The 14,842-nt window shown below is 43.0% G+C and overlaps 2 protein-coding genes across 4 annotated transcripts in view; both read left to right on the forward strand.

The window, feature by feature from the left end:
• Positions 1–14,842, forward strand: part of RABGAP1 (RAB GTPase activating protein 1) — a 91,180-nt gene that overhangs the window by 46,357 nt on the left and 29,981 nt on the right. The window lies entirely within an intron of this gene.
• GPR21 (G protein-coupled receptor 21) lies at positions 400–11,519 on the forward strand. Its single transcript, XM_059715722.1, has one exon. The coding sequence runs from the start codon at positions 610–612 to the stop codon at positions 1,657–1,659; it is 1,050 nt and encodes a 349-aa protein (XP_059571705.1). The 5' UTR covers positions 400–609; the 3' UTR covers positions 1,660–11,519.

Here is a 14,842-nt window from a genome sequence, read left to right on the forward strand (position 1 = left end):
GGTATTTTTGCAAAGAGCGGCTTGCTCTTTGTCGTGCAAAGCCGGGGTCGGGAGGAGCCGGGGAAGTTTTGCAGAGGCTCGTGCCGGGGGCGGTGTCCGCGCAGGGATGCCGCGGGTGGGAGCGGGGGACCGGCTCGGCTCGGCTCGGCTCGGCTGCCGCAGCGCTGCGGAGCTGCCCCGGGCAGGGCTCCCCCGGCGCCGCCGCTGCATCCCCGCCCTCCCCATCCCCCGCGCGGCTCCGCTTCCTCCGCCGCTCCCTCCCCGCCTGCCGCAGCGCCCGGGGCCGGGGCCGGGGCCGGGGCTGGTGCCGGCGGCAGGTGAGTGTCCGCGGCTGGGGGAGAACAAAGCATCCTCCCGCAGCCTGGGGGGGCCGGGCTGGCTCGGGGCGGCGGCGGGGGATGCTGTAAAACGCTGGCCGGGGAGCTCCCTGCTCCTGCCAGCCCTCTCCCTCTGCCCTGCAGCTGCTGGCAGGGCCCCGGACCCGGGGACCGGCGGGGCAGACAATGCACAGCAGCAGCAGCTGGAGCCGCCCTGGGGACCCCGCTGCCGCCGCCGCGCCGCAATGACAGCCAGGCAGCCGGCGGGAGCGTGAAAGCCGCCCGGCTCAAGATGAACGCCTCCTCGGCGGCTGGCAACCAGAGCGGCCGGCCCTTCTGCCTGCTGGCCCTGGGCTACGCGGAGACGGTGAACGTCTGCCTCCTGGAAGCGATCGTCATTGTCTTCCTCACGGCGCTGATCATTTCGGGCAACGTCGTGGTGATCTTCGTCTTCCACTGCGCGCCTCTGCTGAACCACCACACCACCAGGTACTTCATCCAGACCATGGCCTACGCCGACCTCCTGGTGGGCGTCAGCTGTCTGGTGCCTTCTTTGTCCTTGCTGCACTACCCCATTGTTCCCTGGGAACCCTTGATCTGCCAGGTCTTTGGCTACGTGGTGTCCGTGCTCAAGAGCGTCTCCATGGCCTCCCTGGCTTGCATTAGCATAGACAGGTACATTGCCATCACCAAGCCGCTGACCTACAACACCCTGGTCACTCCCTGGAGGCTCCGCGTCTGCATCCTGACCATCTGGCTGTACTCCTGCCTCGTCTTTTTGCCCTCCTTCCAGTGGGGAAAGCCTGGCTATCACGGGGACGTGTTTCAGTGGTGCGCCGACTTCTGGGAAACGGATCCCTATTTCACGCTTTTCATCGTGCTCATGCTCTACGCCCCGGCTGCTTGCATCGTCTGCTTCACTTACTTCAACATCTTCCGCATCTGCCAGCAGCACACCAAGGAGATCAACGAGAGACGCGTGCGCTTCAGCTCCCAGGAAGGGGAGGCCGGGGAGGCACAGTCCTGCCCGGACAAACGCTATGCCATGGTCCTCTTCCGCATCACCAGCGTCTTCTACATCCTCTGGCTGCCCTACATCATTTATTTCCTGCTGGAGAGCTCTCGCGTCTATAGGAACCATGTTGCTTCCTTCTTGACCACTTGGCTTGCCATTAGCAACAGTTTCTGCAATTGTGTCATTTACAGTCTCTCCAACAGCGTCTTTCAGAAGGGGCTCAAACGGCTCTCAGGGGCAGTGTGCGCCTCTTGTGCGAGGCATAGGTTAACAAAAGACTCCTTTACCTCTCGGGGCAAAAGGCCTTCCAGTGGATGCCACGTCTAAGAAGCATGTCACTGACTGGGGAATGCAGGGCCAGCCCTGTAAATGGCAGCATCCCTCCTGTACCACAGCGTGCATTTTTAAGAGGTCCAGATTTGCAAAAAAACCCCAAATAAACAAAAAAGAGTTTCTGAGCGAGGCTGTTAGCGCAGAAGAATCGGGAGCGCGTGTTCTCGCGGTTTCTCTTTAAATTTTGAGTGCGGTGGAAGGGGCGGTGGGGTTCCACCTCCGTCTTCGTTTTTAAGAATAAAGCTGTATCTTGACACTTACTTTTCCAGCTGGCTTGACAATGTAGTGGGTGTGTGGGAGCTTCAGCAAAAGCTCCTTTTCTTACAGCTTTACTAGGTTGTTTCGAGATTCGTGCTTCACATGTAAATGATAGGTCTCCAGTGGAAATGTCATGGTGAAATGGTGTACTACAGGGATTTTTTTTTTTTTGGATTTTTTTTTTTTTTTTTTTGAACGTGCCAAAGTTTATTGATGGTTTGTGTTCCAACGTCCTAATGCAAGGGGCCAAATGGTTTGTCTTTCAGCTCTACTCCGAGCTCTGAAACAGTGAATAATGTGAGCATTCTTAGCAGTAACTTAAACTTGTAATGAGCCATGAATGAAGCAATGTGATCAAAGCGGTCATACGTACCTGCAAACCGATCTGGTTTCTGTGCCCCATTTCACCAGACCTGATCGGAGTACAGTATTTTGCATCTTCCTTGTTGTTCATGAAATAGCAAGAAAGAACTTGGGATGGGCCAAATTCAGCAGTTTAATAAAAATGGATTTTTATAAGATGAGACAAAAAGTATACACTGTTTTGGGACAACAGAGTTGTGGCAGTGGTTTGAGGATGATGCCCATATGTGAATGTTATTCTTAAAATGGTAGAGAAAAGTCACATTTTTGTGTGTGGCAATTTCTCAAGAACAACTTTAAAAATAACATGTTGGATTTTTTTTTTTTAATCTCAATTCTTTTGACCCTTTACGTACTAGAACTTAGGGGTAAAAGGAAAGAAAATAATAGTCTCTTAAATAGCTAAGGGAACTAGGTTGTAAATTTAATTACAGCATTTGAGTTATGGATGAGCAGATGAAACTAAAACAGGCATTTTTTTCCTTAGGCTCCCTGGGATTAAAGATAGCTTGAATATAGCAGGAGCTAAATCCTTTTGGCAAGCATCTATCATAAACCGGTCAAACAGAGTCCAGTATCTGAGACTCAGTGTCTCGTTGACCACAGTTTTAAAAATCTGGTTTAGATTAAATATGTTTCTATACTGTAATGCCGTGAAGAATTCAGTATGGCCCTCAATAAATTCATCTTCTTGAAAAATATCCGTATCTTTTGATGGATGCATGTCATGTCATCTTGGGTAGGAAAAGAGTTTGGAAAACATATTCTTGTAATAAGGAGTTGGTCTGTGGATTGTCCTTTCTAGCTCATGGTGTCTTTGGCACAGAGATGTGCTTCCTTGTTGCCCTCAAAAGGAGTGGGAATACATACCACAACTGGCCTGCAACTCGCTGCTGTCCACGTGCATCCAGTCTTCACATGTAATAGGAGCACTTTCTGAAGGACTGTGTTGGGTTTTTCATGCATCATAATGTTTCCGGTCTGTGCACATTGTCATTTCACAGTGGGATGAAGGAAACCTAGGAGAAACAAGTAACAAAATGCTGCTGAAACCTGGGATTACTCTCCGGGGTAAAGGAAAATCCACAGTGTGTATTACAAAATAGATATAAATCAGATGTTGGTTTTCTCCCATACTTTGCCATACCTAATGGAAACTCGTAAAGATAATTTCCTCCTGTAGTTCCTCCAAAATGTAAGCACAATGACTGTCCTAGTCCCAATGCCATTTCAGCCGTATTATTATTTATTAACCACTTTTATTATTTGTATTGTGGCATTGCTTAGGGGTCAGAGCCCTGTTTTGCTCAGCAGTGTGCAAGCGTACAACAAAGACTGTCTCTACCTCAGGGAACTTGCAATCGAGTGTTATTGTTAAAGATTATAGTGAACATGACAAAGTAGGGGAAAATGCAAGGGAGAAGTGAGTCATTTCTGAACGACAGTATTTGTAGCAGACGAGCTGGCAATCATTCTCATGTGTTCTGTCAGTATTGATGGGGGGCTAGGGGGTGATGTATAGGTTTTGGTCATAAATATTTAGCATTTAAGCTCGGCATTTGTGGAACACCCACTTGTGCAAAACACCCTGGCTTTTCTGAGATTCTGAGATTTGGCATTTGAGGAGATACGTCTGAGCATTAAAATAGCATTTGATTGCAAGATAAGTCAGAAATAAATTGCCTGCTGGGTCCTACAATCCATCCCGTTCAGGCTTTCGGTATCAGTGGAGATCTGAGGACAAACTTGGTTGCAGGAGTCGGGTGCGAGTCAGTATGTTTGAGAAAATGGGAACTTAACCAAAGGTAAATGCGGAGCCTGAATGCCGACACATGTAATGAACTCGGCCTGGAGCAGAGGCTATTTTTATCTAGCCATCCCAGAGTCGGGTTCAGAAAACAGTACTTTATCAGCCTAGCTATTTTGTAAAACATTTGGGGAATGGCTGCCCAAGCCAGCATTGCACTGATGGCTGGATGAAGCCATTGCAGCTGTAGTTGCTCCCAGCTGTGAGATTGGGTTGCAGAGCGTTTACTAAAGCTAGGCCTTTGTCTTTCCATTTCCATATCCAGTGAAACCGTCACCTTGATTCCATCTCAAAATTGTCATCAGTTAAGCTGCCTTTCACAAGAGGGAAGTGGGAAACCCTGGCACTCTTCGTAGGGGTGAGGGAGAACAAAAGAAAGAGGTGCATCCCGGTTTAATTTACAACTCCACTTTTTCTACAGGTACTTCCAAAAGGAGCCTCTGCAGGCTTCTCTGAATAGTGCTAGGTGGCTCTTTTTTGAATTGCATATCATGCTTTAGCAAGGTTTTTGTAAGAGCTCCTTCTATTTGATATTAAAGTATGAGGTGTAGGCTAGGGATATGCAGCATTAAAAAGAAAAATCCCACTGGATTCGCATTCACTTCAGTGAGGTCACATTTGGGATGAATCTGGCTTCCTGTGCTTGGGCCCAAGTGTTGAAGAACTAGTTTTAGCCCCTCTTATCTTGTTTTGTCAGGAGTCCATTTGACTTCGTCCTGTATTGAAATGTGGTGTAGTAGTCTTTTTCAGGGATCGTCAGAGGTAATAATGTTATGAATTGTTACACACTAGACTTCCTAGTCAGATCATATCCAGCATTGCAAGTTTGAAAATTGAGTCCTGCTCTTGCTATAACGTTTCGAGTGTGTCTAGCATTAGAGAAAATGGTAAGTTATGACTATGAGCCTTGCTTTTAAATGTGATAGCCAAGGGAACATAGATATGAGATTACTTGTCGTTAAGTAAAAATGAGTCTTGGTACCTGCCATGAGCTTTAAATGATGGAGTGGGCTTGTTTCCATTTTAACTACTTTCTGCAGTTATCTGCCTTGCTTTCAGATTCAGCTGGGAGAGGCTTTAATTTCCCATATGGAATTCACTGGCACTTCTGAGTTCCCTGGGAAAGGATTTTCTCACGCATCTCTTCGGAAAGGAACGTGATTTATATAACTCATTGAATCCAAAAACAAAATCTTGATACATAGTGATTGGAAGTTGAAGCTTGCAGTATATAGCTGTTTTTAATAGTTTGGGAGAATGTGTTTTAATTTCATTTCATAATCTCAAGTCAAGTGACCATCTTTTTTTTGACATGGTGATTTCCTTACTGTGTGTGGCAAAAAAGATTTGCTGTTGTATACTGTCTTTTTTTTTTACATGTAGCTAATTCTTTGCTTCCTTCTTTTGTAGCCTTAATTTGCTGGATGTTTTTGCTCAGGTCCTAAATTGTCAGTAGAATTTCAGATTTCCGCCTTAGGTCCTTACACGGTTCATATCGACTGCAGTAGTTAAGTGTTGAAGAACAGTCCTTTTAATATTGTCCTAAGACTCCTGCAAGGGAAGGAGGCAGAGTGAGGGTGAGGCGCAGAGGAACTCAGTGAGGCAGAAAGCCTGTGATGGCCCGGAGAAATGAATCAGGACTTTCCAAGCCAACCCTAAACCATTGTTCCTCTTCTCACCTAGAGATTTTACTTGCTAAGAAGCAGCCTTGCACTTGAATGCAGCTGAGCTGAGCTCTAATAAACATTCCGAGCCCAAGACCAAACTCCATGCACAAAACTGATGAGCAAATATTCCTTGCAATATTGGCAGATGGAAACACCATTGGATGATGCCTTGGGGTCTCCACGTGTTGGGACGGTTCTTGATTTCAGGTGGGCAGTCCTCCCCCTCTGGGTTTACAGGCTGAAGTTTTATGGGGCTTGTACTTCTGAAACTCCACCCTTGGAAGCCTATGTCTGGGCTTGCCAACCTTTTTTGAGGCTTTTGTTCGCCCAAATTTTGTTCTGCGTATAGAAAGCTCGCGATAATTTTGTTAACGTATGAAAAATAAGAAGTTATTTTTGTTTGGAAATCACCCTTGAAGTGTTTTAGAATACAATTTTAGTTCCTGATTTTGGGTGGGGATGAGACCTTCATTTGCATGATTAGGGCAGGACCTTCATTTTCAATATATAAACTTTCTTTTTTTGACCTGTTGGAGCTTTGCAAAATTGAGCGAGAGACCCTTCCAGTCTTGCATTTTAAATAAAAGCAGTATTTAAAGCTTAGTCCACTATAAATTCTCATCTAAGCTTGTGGTAGCACATGATTTCTAGTTAGATTTACACCATCTCAATGTGATATAGTTAGAAAGAAAAATCAAGTGACTTCATTTGAGTTGATTTAAGAGTTGTATCTTATGCTGTATAGGAAAGTATGAACACTTCCTTGAAGCATGAAGGTTTTGAAGCCATTTTTGTTTTAGTGCTGGAACAAGGAGAGAGCTTGAACCATCTTTAGGTGGCACAGAGAAACCAAGCTAACTTAAGTAACAACTTAGGGTGTTCTTGATGTTTTTGGGTACCATGCTTGATAGTCGTGGATAAAGGTTGTTTGTGCGGTTTAAAAAATAAGTTAGACAGTGCTGTAGGGTATTTTGGATAGGGACGATGCTGCCTTGAGCAGGAGGTTGGACTAGATGACCTAGTGAGTTCCCTTTCCTTCCAACCTTTCTGTGGTTCTACGAAACGAAAGTTTTGTATGAAGAGTTTGCAATGCTGCTTTTTGCAGAGGTTTCTAAAGTCAGAACCATGGGTTTGCAGGAAGGGGAGCACAAACACGTGAGTTGTACCCTCTTTTTATTTTCAGCGTAGGACTAGTTTCTGTGCCCATCACTGTAACTCACTGTTCTTCTTTCCTCGCACACATTGTCACTAAACAGCGTCTGCTCAGAAATGCAGCAAAATGCCAAGGTGCAGCCATTGCACAGCTTGGCCTGTATTCTGGCTCTGCTAGGACCTCGGGAAAACCAGTCAAGTATGTTGCATCCTGGAATTCACCTCCGGGAACTCTAATTGTTCTAACAACAGGTCACAAGATTTTTGAATAGATTAGACTGAACTGTGGGTATGGTACCTCAGGGTTGGTCATGGCTGATGGGCTCCTTGGGCCATCGAGTTTCAGAGGCTGCTCCCAACAAGACCTGGTCCCTGTGCAGGCTCCTGTGTGGTAGCTGGCTTGGTACAACTCAGAAGGATGGTTTTAGGATTAAAGCACTTCGGTAGGGAGTCAGGTGGTCCAGGGTCCGTTCCTGACTTGGTGTGACCTTACATAAGGTGTTAGCATTTCCTGGGCCACAGTAAAATGGTTGAAGCGGTTGGATACTGTGCTCCAGGGGAGCCAGTGGATTTAGCACATCTGTTCCCTGCTAACGTCTGCTGTTTTCTGTGACAAGTGCAAGCCTTTGTGTGCCCACCTGTGAGGTGGCTTATGCCTGCAGCCATGTGGCTGCTTTACTTATTCAGTGTGTAAATGTTTGTTCCTTCCCCTTTGTCCACTGAAGCAACTTCTTCCAAAAACCTGGCTTTGTTCCCTTTTGGCTTGACAGGTTCCCAGATCGGTTTTGAACTCTTCTGCCACGAGGGATGCATGCTGGCCCCCAGGACTGTGGGGCTGTGTTTGAAGTGTGCAGAATGAAGTATTGCTGAATGTAAGGCAAGTTATGGTTTGTGTCTGCACTGTTGTTTGTGTTTAATGATAGTCGTAAATGGAAACGTTTTTATCGGCGTGCATTTGAAGACGTCTGCAGATTTCAGCCCTAGAATCAGTACTTAAAAATTCAGTTTACAGAGGGTTCGAACTGAATGACAATGTTAACATTGTAATCTGGTTGCAAGTACACAACTGATCTCTTATTGGGGCTTCTATTTGCTACCTTAGACTGTGTTCTTTGTTAGCCTCTGTTAGTTTAAGTGACAAAAAAAAATAATCAGTATTTAGACAATCTGTTTAGACCAGACACTTTGTTAGAGTCTTGACCGTCTTGGTCTGAGAATGTGAAGAGAAATGTCAGGAATACTAAACAGGATGTCAGACGCTGAGCAGGGCTAGGAAGTTACAGCGTCCCGGGGGTCTGTTGCTTCTAGACAGACCTTGATAGGCAAATGTCTTGCACTGAGTGGCCTGTTGTTTTATTGAGGCTGCAATTTCTAGTGTTCTTGCGGGTGAGCATGCTTTAACTAGTGTCTTTGTTCCTTTGAAAACAATTTTTCTAAAAAGATGCACATTGCTGTCGTGTTTTACCTGGCATCTGATAGATGCTGAAAATAGGTGAAGATCCTGATCATCACTAACTTTAAGACTTAATGCGTATCAGTCTTCCCTTTTCAGGAAGGTACCTATTTGTAATGTGAAAGTGCTGTTCAAGAGTAGAGGTGGCAAAGTGAATCTGGACTTCCAGCTCTCTTTGGCTTCTCTTCTTTTTTTTACCACTTTTCGTATTTTGTAAGACGAGGATAATACTTTTGTAGTAAATAGGAGGAGGTTGAGGCTCCAGTTAAAAGAACATTGAGAAATCTTAGATGAAAAGGGCTATATAAATGCAAATAATGTAAAATCCCTGTAAAGACGAAGTGAACACATAGATATACCCATGCAAGGATTAGTCCTTTTGAAATGTGGTGAAGATCTCATGGTATGAATAAGAAACAAATGTTTGATCAAAACAAGTCATTACTTTTACTGAAAATGGAAAACAATTTTTCTTCTGGGATTTCAACTCCTCTAGAATGAATCCATGAAAATCAATAATTAGATTAGTGGGACCAACTTTTTAGTATGCTGGCAAGAATATAGAGAGATTTGTCAGAGGAAATATAAATAAACTTCGTGCTAGAGTGGCTTTGGTATATTTATAGTGCTAGTGATTTTTCTGTGTGAAATTTTTGACTATTTGAATATAATGTAAGGCTTTGATTTTTAGCTGATGTTAAAGTTGCTCATTTCTTGAGGGTATGAGAGTACCAAAATGTGAAAAGATCTTTACATTGCAGACTAGTAAAAATATTGTGTAAAACACCTGTTAAAATGTTTTCTGTAGCAGTTATCAGTGGAATTGATGTTTAGTGCACAGGGGGAAAAAAGTGGGGGTTCTGATCAGTGGAAACCTTTAGGAAATATTTATCCTCCTGACCTTGCCAGTTCAGTGGGATACGGCCTTTTTGGAGGGGGTATAAATTGCTGTATCATTTGAGAAGATGAAGCAGGCACACTGGAAGTCGCAGCACAGTTGATCCTTTTAGATAACAAGCAGTGTGGTCATTACCCTCAGTTTTGAATGGCCTGAAAGGATCTGAATAAACGTCTGTATGCTGCCATTGCAGAACTCTGATTTTAAAAGCACTGTACAACACGCCCTCCTGAAAGCTGCTGTGCTGGTAAGGCCCCTCCCTGTGTAACCCGTGAGACCCCGGTCCTATCGTCATTTAGCAGGGAAGCACGACTCCGTCGTTTCGTTCCAGTAGGGAATGCAGCAGGATGGAAATCAGCGTTTGAAAGCTCACATTGGGCTTTTCCTGCTGCTCTTGACACTAGGGTTGTGTCTTTTTTATGGGGAGCTCCACAGTTTCACCAGTCATTCGTGTCTTTTTCACACACAGTTTCTGGTTACAGCCCAAGCTTTGCATGTGTGCTCTTTCAGGTTGCGTTTTTGAATAAAACACAGTAGAGCAATCTTATTGTAAAGGATGCTTCCTTTTCCTGGTGGCTTGCGTGCTTCCCTCTTGCATAGCAGTGAGTGAGGCAGCAGCCACTGATGAGATACCTTCAGTCTCTTTTGGGGAGAATTGCCATCTGGAATCTATTCCCTGTTTTTTGAGGAATTTTGTTTGTCTCAGTCCAGTTCTCAGGGGACAGGTGATGGCGTTCCAGAAAATTATCACATCTGACATTCCTTTTTGGGGAGTCAATAGTGAGGCCAAGAAGAATACACTGGTGTGTGTGTGTGTGTGTGTGTGATATTTTACACACTTTTTGGTGTGGGAAAAATTCAAGGAGGAAGGGTAGGAGTGAGTGAGAGCATCTCTGGTGCCTCTGACATGAAGAGCCATGAAAGAAAAGATCCACCAAAGCAGCTCAGACCTTACGGTAACGAAAAAAATAGATGAATGGTGGAGCAATGCAGAAGCTTGTGTGTGTGTGTGTGTGTGTGTGTGAGATTCAGTGTAGACACATTATGTTGTCAGTCTTGACTCCTTAAATGTTCTTAATTCTTTTTGGTGGATTTGTCCTATTTTGTGTACTGGAAGGGGGACATTTTTATATTTATGGAGACAGCTGAAGAGCTGTTGCAGCTATAAAAGTCTGTTTGTGCCAAGTTTAAAGCTGTTTTAAAATAAGTACTGAGACCACTTCTACCCCATTATTTTAACAGGCATTCTGTAGCTGACTTTTCAGTTAGGACTAATAATAGAAAAGCTTGTGATTTAGCCAAAGCTACAAATGTTACTGATTTAAAATAATACTTACAAATACTTTCAAATATTAAATGAAAATAGAATAAACTGAGGTATGTAAAATATTTGATCCTAATTCCTTACATAATTATTTCCAAAAGTGAGTTTTGCTATGGGCTACTGAGAGAGTCCAAAAACAAATGTATTTTTCACTTTGAGATGCTCTGTGTTGCAGCTGTGTAATGCATCTCTCTCATCCTGTTAGTTTTTTATCAGTGTATATATATGTATATGCTGCTAAATGAACATGGAAGTAATTCTAGTCACACACTTCACATTAGACGTTTGCAGCACATGCCATTTTAAAATGTTGATGTGGTTCTTAGAATTCTCAAGACTTTTGCTAAATCTGTTACCGACATTTTCCTTCCTAAGAAAACTGCACAAATTTCAATAATTGTTCTACTGGTTAAGCATTTGTCTACCATTCATTCTGAATTACTGTAATCTTGATACAGATCAAAATTGAAAGGGCTCTTGAACCATTTCAAACTACTGACATGGCAGCTTAAGATAGCCTGTTCTCTCAATGTATAGATGATGCATCAACAATGTGAAATAGTCTTAGCATTTGCTGAAAACCTAGCTAACTTTAAATGCTCTCTTTTTTTTTTGCAAGAATGCTAGGTTTAGTGCAGAATTGCACACCAAAGGCATCTTAAAAAGAGTATCATTCTGATGTGGGATATTTCTTCTCTTCTGAAAGGATACTCAGGATTCAATAATGTGTCTATGGGAGCAATTATTTTAGCCAAAGTTTGCATGGATGGTTTTATAGGAGGTTTTGCTTTTGGCGTTTCTTGATCTACTTTAATGTAGTATTCCAACAGAGCCTTGTTAAGAGTGTAATTTTTTTAATTCTTAAACGCACTTGTACACTTTATTTCAAAGGTCTGAATGGCTCATAAAATAAATTAAAGAAATAAATGACACTTCGCGTGTTTTGACTTTGTGTTGTCTTGGGTGGCTTTGTATGCAGCGTTAGTTTATTGGGATTTGGTTGTCCTTGAGGGGCGGGTACTCCTTCTCTGATCTCCGCTGCCTGATTGACTATTTCATGTGTACTTGCCAAAGGCAGAAAAACCTTGACCATGCAGTTTGTATTTATACTTTTCTCCATACATGATGTATGACATTTTTGCCAAACTTTTCTTTTATAATTTTCCTGTGGGAAACTTGAGCCCTAAAAGGAAACAAGCACAGCTAAAGGGCTGGATTTCACAAGGGATTTGCTTTTATTTTTAGAATTGCACTGTATTGCCATATTTGGACTGAAAATGCACAATATCGATGCATTAAATCAAATTGCAGCTATTCACCCATTCTGAATTTACTTCAACTTACGTTAAGTATTCAATGAAGTTTTGTGAAAAACACTCAAGTTAAATGTTTAGGATATGCTAGTTCTAAATGCCTCCTGTAGTGCCCTGGCCACAGTATTTCTCATTAGCAAGTACCTTCCTTGGAAAGCTGCTATGATATGCCTTAAGATCCTCAGCAACAGGTGTAATTTCTCTTACAAAAGCATCCTGCAGTGGTGCAGTCCAAGACAAATCGAGGAGTATGCTCAATGTAGAGTACAATGTAAAGCCAGAATGTGTTTTATAGGAAAGAATCTTGGGAGTGCTGCTAAATTTGGACACAGCAAGATAAACTTGGCACCGGTTTTAAGAGTGTGCTGCTAATATTGCGATCATAGCAAAATAGTTATTCAGCAACATTTTGGTATTCTGGGATGTATTTATAATGTATAGGCCTGTCCAAAATAACTTCTTTCCAGCAGTGCGTGATGGCATCACTGTTGCCTGTTTGCTGTTTCTCCTACTAACTCTCTTCAGTCCCTTTTTTAAACGTCTGGAATTTGGCATTTAAATTGCTTCTTTCTTTGCATGTTTGTTACTTGTGCGTTCTGACTACAAGCCATGGGCCCAGTGCAGTGGCTGAGTAGCATGTATAACACCACTGACTGCTTATGGGCCTTGGTATCCTCATCTTCATATTAAACTTGTCTGATTGTGTTACAAAATCCTTGCAAAAGCAGTGACATCTCTTTGACTAGTAACCTTGTAAGGTAGCAGTGAAAATCCAAGGTCCGGGGGGGATCGGGGTCTGGTTCCCATCATCTTGACTTTTGGTGTTCAGGCGGAGGCATTTGAACTCTGATATGCATCACAGAAAATGGGGTTTTCTTCCTTTTTTTCAAAAGAACAGGTGAGTATGATTGCAAGAAACTAATAAATATTCACAAATTCTTAGTCTGCATTTAGATAAAGAGATTCAAAAGGAAACTCAAACTTTGCACTTTAAAATAGCTTAACACAAATAAAATATAACTGTAATATAGATGGCACAGGAGCTTTTCTGTTTTTAATGCAATTGTAACTTGAGAGAGCTGCTGAAGGAGACCAAATAAAATAGTTGTGTTGATAGATCAGCAAGGTACGCCGCAGTATTTTTGCATTTGTCCATTGCATTCAAATGATATTGGCTAATAATGTGTTTTAACACCTCTCTGATGACCCTCCAACTGCATGCATGAAATAAAAAAAATAAGCGCCCCCCCCCCCCCCCCAAAAAAAAACCAAACACACCACTTGGTGTCCCATCTGCTTTCATATGTGACATTTAAATGAACATATCATGACTGCTGCATCTGTTTTTCACTGAGGTTTAAAACTTTAAGCAAATGTAAAGTATAAAATATAATGTGAATATGATATGGGATATTTAGAATATGCAATATACTCGATGGCAATTCTCTTTTTAGTATTGGAGCATTACATTTAAATAGAGAATTTTGCCATTTGCTATTTATTTGTTACATTTACTGGTTTTAAATTATGTTTTATTTCATCTTAATTTTCTTAGGAAAATAAAAGACTGGGCAGATACCTGGATATCTCCCTTAGAGGGTTCCACGCGCTAGCTATGCTTTGTTGTCTCAAACTACTTTTGTTCCTGCCCTTTTTATCATTTTTTAACTTTTAAATCTGAAGTTCTCCAACTCTGGTTATGGGATCAACGTGGTGTCAACTTGGGGAGGAACAGATGCTTGTTGGTCCCAGGTTGTCACAGTTGGCAATGGCAACCTTTGAATCGGGGGGTACGTGTGTTGCTCTGGGTAGGCATATATGAGCTTCCCTTTGGTCCAAATAAAAAAAAAACCAAACAAAAAAACTAAAAACCCCACCAAACACATCTTTGCCCAGTGGTCACTAGTACAGATCCGTCCCCCTGATGGTCTCAGCACTTCCCCCTGTGCTTGTTTTGATTTTCATGCCGCTGTGGGGACAGTTGTAGGTCAGGAGCTAAACGGCATTGTGGTGACCTTCTTGCCAGACTCAGTGCAGCGGGGATCTAAGCATGGTGACTTGATGTTGCTCACTTGGCGATCCCTCCAATATTTCTGGGTTAATGTCATGATTCTGTCTACTTCAGGCATCTCTTGCGTCATTCTGGTTAATTGAAGTTCTGTACCTCCTGTCTCATTTGTCCATTGGCTATTTGTGCTCCCTCCTTTGCTAATTATTGTGCCCAATCAGAAATAGCACCCTGTAAGGAAGTCCAACAGGATCAGACCTTTCCCAAAAAGCAGTTTCCAGGGCAACAGTATTTCTACAATAAACATTTTCTACCAAGTAGCAGAACGTTCCCGTGGTGTATTGCTTTGAGCAAGTTTTACAAGTCAAATCCCTGGTGTACTGCATACGTTAAGTAATTTAACTCCAGTGAATGAGCTTCTAGGGTTTGATGTCAAGTCCAAAGTAAGAGAGAGAGATTTAGTTTTCTGTCATTTGACATAGTTTGCATTCTTGCAGTCTGAAAAGCGCTGTGTATAACTTTCCTTACCAGCCTCTGAAAAAACTCACATTATTCTTAATGTGTCTGTTAGAAAGAATGTGCCTTTTTGAAGTCCAGCTGGTTCTGGGTACAGGCAAGCTTGTTTAGCTTGTACCTGTCTTTCTGCATATGTTTCCCTTTCAGCTTTCTCAGGGTGTCAAGTACAGGGTGTTGCGTGTTTCAAAACCTCCATGTTCCCCAGGGAGGGATATTTTTTTCTAAATGAATTGTGGGGTCATAGAGGGCTGGGTGCCTGTCCTGCTGAAGGTTATAGTGCGTTACTTCTCATGTGATCTGTAAAGACTGCCCCCCTTCCCCTTTCCCCAAAGATCAGCTTGTTGCATCTTCCAAAAGTCTTTAAAGAAGCCGCGGGAGACCTGAACGTTGGATTTCAGGGAGGCCTGATGGAGTTCAG

The sequence above is a fragment of the Alligator mississippiensis genome, chromosome 12 (genome assembly GCF_030867095.1).
Source record: "Alligator mississippiensis isolate rAllMis1 chromosome 12, rAllMis1, whole genome shotgun sequence".
NCBI classification, from domain to species: domain Eukaryota; kingdom Metazoa; phylum Chordata; order Crocodylia; family Alligatoridae; genus Alligator; species Alligator mississippiensis.